Consider the following 10460-nt stretch of genomic DNA (forward strand, 5'->3'; position numbering starts at 1 on the left):
AATTGGTCATACATATTAGAATCAAACACATCTTGAACTGTTTATTGAGACCACAAACCTATTTACGTAAAACATGTATTGGGAATTTGTAAGCACTGAATAGCTGTTTCGTTCTAGTGTGGGACCTATCGGTAACGCGCATTCACGATCCCACCATCGAGGATCAAAATTCGCACCTTTGGTCGCGCTCGCGGACGCTTAACCCGTAGATCACTGAGCCATTATCTGGTCGTGCACAAGTCTAGCTTCAATCAATTCACAATATTGCACGACTACTTTCATTGTCTTCAATGTGTACCTTTCTCACATCCGGTGCGTACTGAACTCTACTGGTCACAACTTTTCACTAGAACGACAGAAACGTCCTCTCAAAGCTAGGCACCAGCGAACATAATAATTATCATAGGGTTTTGTAAATCATTTGTTTCTAACTAAACTCTGCTTTTAGAAACCATACTAGAAATCCCAACCGAATAAAATTCTTATTACTAGGATGATTATTGTGGAGAGACAAATAATAGCTAGATGTAGTTAATTTATTTCGTGAGAATGGTGCAGTACCAAACTAAGATAACTAATGGTGCAATTAGAATAAACTACATGTTGATAAGTTTATGTTGTTAATAACGTAGGCAAAATACTTAATTACAGGTCACTAGCATGTGAAATACATAAACCAAGCTTTCTGACACTGGCGACGCATATTTCTGCACACTAATCTATAAATTGTTTCTACTTTATAAGTGGAAACCTATCCAAAGGAACTATAGAGATGGATTTTGAATTAGAGACGATATAAAACAAGTTGCCTTAATGAGACTACCGAAAGAGATACAAACAAATAACTGCGACGGATGTTGATGAAGGGAGTAACAAAGAAGAATATGTGGAAGGTTTAGAACAAGAATACATCTGTCCCAGTTTGGACGATTTTGAGAAATGAAATTCAAACTAACGACTGGTTTCTAACGTCCCAAAAATCTGAATCAGCCCGGTTAATCATAGATCGCTCACTGGACGAAACTTGTCCAACCCTTTATACGACCACAAAAAGTATAATTACTATGTCCTATAAGAACCTAATATTAGAGCCATTACATGAGATTAGCTGAATATCATAATCCATAGAAACCGTGCTTTACTCACAACCATGATATTTCTTACCAACTAACTAAATAGTGACATCTATATTCTTGCATGAGCAGACCTTAATATTCAGACGTCAGTATACAATACAGTTCCCAATCACAATTATGTAAAGACAAATCGAGAGTCTATCCATAGAGATTTTTTTATCTATCAATAAGAAAAGAAGAAAAAGACCTCATCAGATGTGTAGATCCTGAGGATTTGGTCGGCCATCACCTGGGACTACCTCACCTGACAATGTTCTTATAAACGAGATGTTCGGCTTATTGTGGCCATAAGGATTTACACTAAAAAGAATCTCTAATCTGTCACAAATTCAGAACACAAGCCTTAAGAAAAAAGACCACCAGAGATACACAACAAGTGTAATTTTGCACTCCTTTTTAAACTGACCAGTAGGGGCTACATGAGCATTCAGAATACCAGGATTATCAAGTGACGACATATTCTAGTGAGAATAACTTCTATTTGCAACGGATGAATAAATAAACAATGACTTTATTCTGTACAAAGTGGGTTCTGAGATTTGATACAAATTACAAACGGACTGTGTTTACATGGTATTTATGTAAATGTATTAAATACAAGTACCTAAAAGTGTATTATGCTTCAGTATACTGATAATCGACTAGACTTTCGTTCCGAACGCCAGGATTACTAAAAGAAACGGAACCATCGCTCGAATTCCCCACAACGTTACCATTTTTGCGAATTTTACTGGCTTTGTTTGTTGACAATAAATCCAAAGCAGATCCGTGATTCTGATCCAGTGAACTCGAAGTTTTATTATTCTCTCCGATAGGACTCTGCTTACTTACTTTTCGAAAGGTCGGAGACTGCTTTCGTTTTTGCCCTGAGTTCTTTTTAACACTAGAAGACACAGTGCTTTGGTGTACTTCATCAACGCTCGATGACGTGCCATCACTAGTATCCGACTGAACATCCGAATCTGCACTTAGTTTAGAACAGCTCTGCTTTCGACTGTTAGGCTTTACGTCTGGGATATTGACAACGAGGGAACGCAAAAATGTGAAGCGAGGCTCGTGTTCTATAACATATTTACTGCAAAATATTACGGATTAACTATAACAAAATTTACATAATTCCGGGACTTATTGTTTTTGAGTTTCTAGTTGCAGTGAATTCATACGCCCGATTAAGCAGCTGTTCGAGAAATAATTCTAAGGAACGTGCTAAAATCCATATGATATACACCTTAAATTCGCTTACAAACAACGGGAGGGACGGTAGCTGTCAACTTGCCGATTTCTTCATCTAATTGCATGATTTTTTTTATTCTTGTCTAGAAAGAGGATTGGGATTAATTTAAAGATATGGTGAGTTGCATTAAAATATGAAATATCTATATCCTAACCATACCGTTGGAAAGCGAGATGCAAACCTTCGTTTAGCTGGCATTTTTGCACTACCAAATACTCCGCTGAACAACGACCTTTAAGAATAAACTTCAACAAACTATTTACTAGAAATTAGGTTAAGAATATCTTTATTCTTAAGTAGTAAGGATAGTAAGTCAAGCGACCTACATTATTTCTTTCGATTTTCGTGCCTATGAAGACTCAATCGTGCTTCGAGCATACAGACACCACTGCTTTGAGCAACAGGTTGCAAGAATTGATGACTCAGTGTGAAAACCTGTATGCCATTGGCATTTTATTCGTCCTTGACTTTTCTACTCACCTGTTATGTGCTCTGAGATGTCCCGCTCCAGTGGAAAGAAAAAGAGAGGATATATTAGGTCCGAAATCATTTATTAGTATTCTATACATCAAAATCAGACCACCTCTTAATCTACGATAGGACAGAGTAAAGAGGTATGGCTTTTCAGGTAGCTCTTTGTGTTGTTAACCCCTGAGTTCTGGAATTGCATGGGTATCTGCCCCTGTATGTTTTCCAGGATAGCTAAGTCATTTTCGAAACAGGGATTTGCAACCTGAACGCAGTTCTCAAGCTTAGCTCTCACTAAGGTTGAGTATACTGTAGTGAATATGGTAGCATCTAACTTGACTAATGTCTATCTTAAAGCCCACATGTTTCTAAACCCCTTAGTTGCGACCTACTGACAATGGACTATAGTCCTAAGATTATGACTCAATGTCACCCCAAGATCCTTGTGAGACTGGACCACAGGTACAGACACTTCCCATATACTGTACCTAACTACCTTTGTATCCCCAAAGTTCATGTAGACACACATTGTGGTATTGATATGCATCAGTCACTCTTTAGACCAGTCTGCCTGAAATATGCATGCATCTGTGTCTTCCTTTATTTCTCACCAGATATTTGCATCAGCGTTGGGGACTCAACTGTACTTGGGAGTTCGTTTACATACAGTATTAAAAGTAAAGGACCGAGAACAGAGCCTTGAGGTACTTCATTAGGTACCGGTCTCCAGGTGGAGCACTTTGAATTTATTCTTATGTTCTGTCTACAACCTACTCGGAAATCTTTAAGCCATTTTGGGAGAGGTCCAGCAATGCCAAGATTTTCTAGCTTCAATAGCAGTCTATGTGTCCGCACCTTCTCAAATGCTTTGCCGAAGTCTATGTAGACGACATCTACTAATTTTCCATTGTCTAGAGCCTTTGTCCAATGCTCCCTTGCCATAAGGAGGTTTGTTGTGCAAGACAAACTTTTACTGAAACTATGTTGTTCGCTGTTTAACAAGTTGTTGGTTTTCACAAATGCTATTAAGATCTTCTTGACTATTTTCAGTATTTTGACTGCGATAATGGTGAGGCTGACAGATCTATAGTTCGATGGAAGTTATCTCGATCCTCCTTTGTCGAATCCCGGAATTGCCTACATGGTGTCGTCACTGAATCTTAGAAACCTTTCGGAGACAACAATGACTGAACATGGAGAGCTGCCCAGCATCCATAACTCATGACGCGTTGTATACTCGGCTTTCTATAGCCGGACTAATATCATGGCAACATCAAAGATAATCAAGATTGTAATAACACACTGGTTCTGCCAATACGTGGGACAGATTCACTACCTTCCCGCCACCGGAACTCACACGGCTACCCAGACAAACGAACCTTCTGATAACTTCTAGCGGTTTACGGACCAAAAGGGGGTGTAAGCAGACTTGTAAAATCATTTTATATGCCGTACCCACTGTTGTCCATTGACAACTGATCTCAAAGCCTATCATTTGACCGTGAGATTATATCACCGGCATACCCAAGATCAAAGTCTGTCTCCAGATGTATAGACCACACTACCCACTGTCATCAGAGCTGCGTTCAGAACGCCAGTGATGGGAAAATTGAAAACAAATGGCGAAATGGGGCGACCTCACAGCTGGAATAAGATAATAGAGACTGGCGGTTACACATCCTAGTTCTTGCTGAAATACATCTACATAAGGCTCTCGACATGTTGGAACACTTCCCAGACACACCAACCTAATAGGCGATCCGACAGTCAAGTTCTACCCCACAAATCGACGACGACTGTAGTGCTAAGAAATGAGATGACCGATCGCCTGCCACGAACGACTGTATCCGAGCAATTAGCAGAATGTGGCTGTGCGACAGATAAGTCTGCAGACGAGAATATGGACAACAGGCCCCACGCCAATCACCTACGGGTTTTCGGCAATGAACAATGCCGGCAGCTTGGATGCAGTCATGAAGTTTTATTGCTCGACAGATGAGGCAGGGAAAACGCGAACACGCTCTGAAAACAAGAAATTAGCATAAGTGGTTTTCCTACATAAGGCAAGAACGTTTTACACCATCACTAATTAAGTCTTTAGCGGCAGTTAAGACGAACGACGAAGCAACGCAGTTACAAACTGTCAATATACCTCTATTAATCACATTGCTGAGTATAAAACTTGCCACACACTCCTTCGAGCTGGTAGCAGGGATTAAACGTACCACAATTCTGCGCCACGTTCGTTCTAGGGTGAGAGAGTTGATGCAGGAATAGGCGGCACTTATGACACGGCTAACTGACATAGCAAGGGCTTACGCATACATTCTCCGGACCTCCTGGACTGAGAGCTTAATATCCATACAGAACACGGCACAGGAAACTGTACGGACCTACCTCCAAACACCAATCGAAACGAGATCTTTCAAACCGGTCTTGAGTGCTCTACGCTCAGCTTGAGCAGCGCTTGAAACTAGCCACTACATGGGCTGGATATAAGAAGGATGCTTGAAGTGAGTACAGTTAAACGACCTGCCTTAGCGAGTGTATTCGTGTACCTAAGTACCAGAACTAGTCACCTGCCCTTGTCCTATTGTAAACTGCACACGATGCTCCTAGACAATTGACACTAATCGTGTCTGGCCGATCAACTTTGACAGTTACAACAAGTATACCAAGGGAGGAACCACTGTCGTGTGAGGAATGACCCTACCCGCCATAGTATGTAGCAGTTCATCAAACAGGCTAGCTGACGCAACATTCATGATGCTTACTGTGATACTATACCAAATGCGCCGAAGATGCAGCTCGGTTGGGTCTAAATACTTGCACTTTAGGGTTTTCTAACTAAGTGACAATCACAAACAAGACGGAAGAGAAAACAGATATCTAAAGCAAACATTTTTTATTTGAATGCAAATGTGACAAATTTTTGGGTGCTTCAAATCCAATGATACAAAATGATGATTGCATTAACCATGTTATTAGCAATATATGGAGCTGTCACGTAGTTTACCAGGTCAGCTACCCGCCGACCAACGAGATACGCATTACTTTAGCATTCAAGCGACCGCTGGTAGTACAACAAGCGGAGATACAGAATGCACTCAACTAATCGAACTTACCAATAGACGAGGAACCTGAAAAAGGAAAGAAATAGAGTTTTAGAAATGGCCAAAATCAATCAGTCCTGTTGAGCAAGATAATCATTTATCAATCAAAAACATTTCATCACCTGAATTCAGTAACTCACCACTTGAATAAGGAGACTTGTCTTTACGCCATATTCCGTGTGATCTGAAATGAGAAAGACAAAAATTAATATTTGCATCTTGGTACTAGTGTATAGTCAGGCCTATCATTGAAATATCATGTTCATTAAGGGCTCAAAATTTCATCATATTACACAACTAGCGCTTACCAAATTTAGAGAATTTACGACTGGCAGTCAAAGACTGAAAGGTATTCCCATGAATAAAAGGCGGTCTAGGAAAGAATAACGACAATATTAGCTAAATAGCCTCATGATATCAGATACTATCTAGTGGCATTCACTGTTTCATCCACTTGTTAACATCATAACACCCCACACCAAAAGCATACCAATGACCACTCACCCGTAGCACCATCATGGCGTGACACGCACGAGTGTTTATACGTTTTAGCACGTCGCCTGAGAAGCTATAACTCGGTTAAACAATTTCAGTGCTCAATGTTTCAGTTTGTAAGTTGGATATTACTAAGCGCTCAGATCCAGGTGATAAGACTTAGTAATTCCTGGTACGCTTTTTTCAAAGTTGCTGGGCACTATAGCTTTTCGAAACGAGGAAATTTACAATCGACTTTTGTAGCTACACTTACAACTAACCTTGGTATAGATAGGACACTAGATAGCTCTTAGTAGTCTATGAATTTGTGGCCGACATATATTTCAATGGATTTGATTGCACTGGTTGAAACTTACTGAAGTCTAAACCATTGAGTTAAGACAATATAACTCTTCTTTTTGACAAGGCCTTTGCATTGCAGCAAGCGTTTCTTTATTCATTATAATGTTGATATGAGAAAGCTACTATTTGCGATCACTCACGAGAAATAACCGGACAGTTTGAGAGATGCTGTTCATTACGTCCTGAATCTTAAAAATAAAAGTCGTTATGTATCCTGATGGCTATTCACCGACTGATCTAATCATCGCTGTTCACCAGACTGAGTCACGGAACACAATCCCAAACAATCAAGACATTGACCACTTTGGAGAGTTATATTGTCTTAACTCAATGGTTTAGACTTCAGTAAGTTTCAACCAGTGCAATCAAATCCATTGAAATATATGTCGGCCACAAATTCATAGACTACTAAGAGCTATCTAGTGTCCTATCTATACCAAGGTTAGTTGTAAGTGTAGCTACAAAAGTCGATTGTAAATTTCCTCGTTTCGAAAAGCTATAGTGCCCAGCAACTTTGAAAAAAGCGTACCAGGAATTACTAAGTCTTATCACCTGGATCTGAGCGCTTAGTAATATCCAACTTACAAACTGAAACATTGAGCACTGAAATTGTTTAACCGAGTTATAGCTTCTCAGGCGACGTGCTAAAACGTATAAACACTCGTGCGTGTCACGCCATGATGGTGCTACGGGTGAGTGGTCATTGGTATGCTTTTGGTGTGGGGTGTTATGATGTTAACAAGTGGATGAAACAGTGAATGCCACTAGATAGTATCTGATATCATGAGGCTATTTAGCTAATATTGTCGTTATTCTTTCCTAGACCGCCTTTTATTCATGGGAATACCTTTCAGTCTTTGACTGCCAGTCGTAAATTCTCTAAATTTGGTAAGCGCTAGTTGTGTAATATGATGAAATTTTGAGCCCTTAATGAACATGATATTTCAATGATAGGCCTGACTATACACTAGTACCAAGATGCAAATATTAATTTTTGTCTTTCTCATTTCAGATCACACGGAATATGGCGTAAAGACAAGTCTCCTTATTCAAGTGGTGAGTTACTGAATTCAGGTGATGAAATGTTTTTGATTGATAAATGATTATCTTGCTCAACAGGACTGATTGATTTTGGCCATTTCTAAAACTCTATTTCTTTCCTTTTTCAGGTTCCTCGTCTATTGGTAAGTTCGATTAGTTGAGTGCATTCTGTATCTCCGCTTGTTGTACTACCAGCGGTCGCTTGAATGCTAAAGTAATGCGTATCTCGTTGGTCGGCGGGTAGCTGACCTGGTAAACTACGTGACAGCTCCATATATTGCTAATAACATGGTCAATGCAATCATCATTTTGTATCATTGGATTTGAAGCACCCAAAAATTTGTCACATTTGCATTCAAATAAAAAATGTTTGCTTTAGATATCTGTTTTCTCTTCCGTCTTGTTTGTGATTGTCACTTAGTTAGAAAACCCTAAAGTGCAAGTATTTAGACCCAACCGAGCTGCATCTTCGGCGCATTTGGTATAGTATCACAGTAAGCATCATGAATGTTGCGTCAGCTAGCCTGTTTGATGAACTGCTACATACTATGGCGGGTAGGGTCATTCCTCACACGACAGTGGTTCCTCCCTTGGTATACTTGTTGTAACTGTCAAAGTTGATCGGCCAGACACGATTAGTGTCAATTGTCTAGGAGCATCGTGTGCAGTTTACAATAGGACAAGGGCAGGTGACTAGTTCTGGTACTTAGGTACACGAATACACTCGCTAAGGCAGGTCGTTTAACTGTACTCACTTCAAGCATCCTTCTTATATCCAGCCCATGTAGTGGCTAGTTTCAAGCGCTGCTCAAGCTGAGCGTAGAGCACTCAAGACCGGTTTGAAAGATCTCGTTTCGATTGGTGTTTGGAGGTAGGTCCGTACAGTTTCCTGTGCCGTGTTCTGTATGGATATTAAGCTCTCAGTCCAGGAGGTCCGGAGAATGTATGTGTAAGCCCTTGCTATGTCAGTTAGCCGTGTCATAAGTGCCGCCTATTCCTGCATCAACTCTCTCACCCTAGAACGAACGTGGCGCAGAATTGTGGTACGTTTAATCCCTGCTACCAGCTCGAAGGAGTGTGTGGCAAGTTTTATACTCAGCAATGTGATTAATAGAGGTATATTGACAGTTTGTAACTGCGTTGCTTCGTCGTTCGTCTTAACTGCCGCTAAAGACTTAATTAGTGATGGTGTAAAACGTTCTTGCCTTATGTAGGAAAACCACTTATGCTAATTTCTTGTTTTCAGAGCGTGTTCGCGTTTTCCCTGCCTCATCTGTCGAGCAATAAAACTTCATGACTGCATCCAAGCTGCCGGCATTGTTCATTGCCGAAAACCCGTAGGTGATTGGCGTGGGGCCTGTTGTCCATATTCTCGTCTGCAGACTTATCTGTCGCACAGCCACATTCTGCTAATTGCTCGGATACAGTCGTTCGTGGCAGGCGATCGGTCATCTCATTTCTTAGCACTACAGTCGTCGTCGATTTGTGGGGTAGAACTTGACTGTCGGATCGCCTATTAGGTTGGTGTGTCTGGGAAGTGTTCCAACATGTCGAGAGCCTTATGTAGATGTATTTCAGCAAGAACTAGGATGTGTAACCGCCAGTCTCTATTATCTTATTCCAGCTGTGAGGTCGCCCCATTTCGCCATTTGTTTTCAATTTTCCCATCACTGGCGTTCTGAACGCAGCTCTGATGACAGTGGGTAGTGTGGTCTATACATCTGGAGACAGACTTTGATCTTGGGTATGCCGGTGATATAATCTCACGGTCAAATGATAGGCTTTGAGATCAGTTGTCAATGGACAACAGTGGGTACGGCATATAAAATGATTTTACAAGTCTGCTTACACCCCCTTTTGGTCCGTAAACCGCTAGAAGTTATCAGAAGGTTCGTTTGTCTGGGTAGCCGTGTGAGTTCCGGTGGCGGGAAGGTAGTGAATCTGTCCCACGTATTGGCAGAACCAGTGTGTTATTACAATCTTGATTATCTTTGATGTTGCCATGATATTAGTCCGGCTATAGAAAGCCGAGTATACAACGCGTCATGAGTTATGGATGCTGGGCAGCTCTCCATGTTCAGTCATTGTTGTCTCCGAAAGGTTTCTGAGATTCAGTGACGACACCATGTAGGCAATTCCGGGATTCGACAATTTGTTTACGCAGAGTGACGATTACTCAATTGGTGTCACCACTCTTAGACATTGGCCTCGAGGGCTTGAAGGTGTCTTACGAATATTAGCGCGGTGACTTGCACATCGTCCGTTGTTTCTCGATACTAGCAATGGTTAAAAAAGTTAAGCAGTTATTGTTTTTTGACGCGGGTAGTGGTACATCCATCGTTCTATTACAACACCATGCTTGGAGTCCGAGCGATGGTACACATCAGTGCCCATTCTGCTTAAGTTTTCTTTTAAATTGTTTGGGAAACTTAGATGAACACCCTAGCCATTCAGTCGTGTTCATGCTTACGAGAAACCAAACTGACACTAGCGAGGAAATGGGTGGGTGGCCTAATTAACCATAAAGCTGGTCATTGACATAACTTAATAAGAAGGGTGCTTATTAGATGAATGCCCGCTAATCAAGAGCTGCGCAGCATCATTAAATAATTACAGGTAGAATCCGGTCCA

General features: G+C 40.9%; 2 protein-coding genes across 3 annotated transcripts; one reads left to right on the forward strand and one right to left on the reverse strand.

Moving 5' to 3' along the window:
* Positions 1 to 1599: 1599 nt before the first annotated feature.
* Positions 1600 to 6323, reverse strand: Smp_167570.1 (putative negative cofactor 2 transcriptional co-repressor (nc2); the record flags this gene model as incomplete). 2 transcript variants are annotated; one of them, XM_018794285.1, is made up of 9 exons in its annotated part: positions 1600 to 1806; positions 1850 to 2211; positions 2249 to 2342; positions 2380 to 2452; positions 2530 to 2602; positions 5236 to 5318; positions 5964 to 5978; positions 6092 to 6135; positions 6260 to 6323. In XM_018794285.1, coding segments are annotated over 9 exons (837 nt in total), but the record flags the coding sequence as incomplete, so codon positions are not given. The 2 variants fall into 2 exon arrangements, with proteins under 2 accessions (XP_018648713.1, XP_018648712.1); XM_018794284.1 differs by having other exon boundaries at positions 1600 to 2211.
* Positions 6324 to 10262: 3939 nt separating this feature from the next.
* Smp_196850 (hypothetical protein) lies at positions 10263 to 10367 on the forward strand (the record flags this gene model as incomplete). The annotated part of the gene is made up of 1 exon (XM_018794286.1): positions 10263 to 10367. One exon carries the CDS (start codon positions 10263 to 10265, stop codon positions 10365 to 10367), a length of 105 nt encoding a protein of 34 aa, XP_018648714.1.
* Between the last annotated feature and the right edge of the window lie 93 nt (positions 10368 to 10460).

This window comes from Schistosoma mansoni, chromosome 1 (assembly GCF_000237925.1).
Source record: "Schistosoma mansoni strain Puerto Rico chromosome 1, complete genome".
Taxonomy (NCBI): Eukaryota; Metazoa; Platyhelminthes; class Trematoda; order Strigeidida; family Schistosomatidae; genus Schistosoma; species Schistosoma mansoni.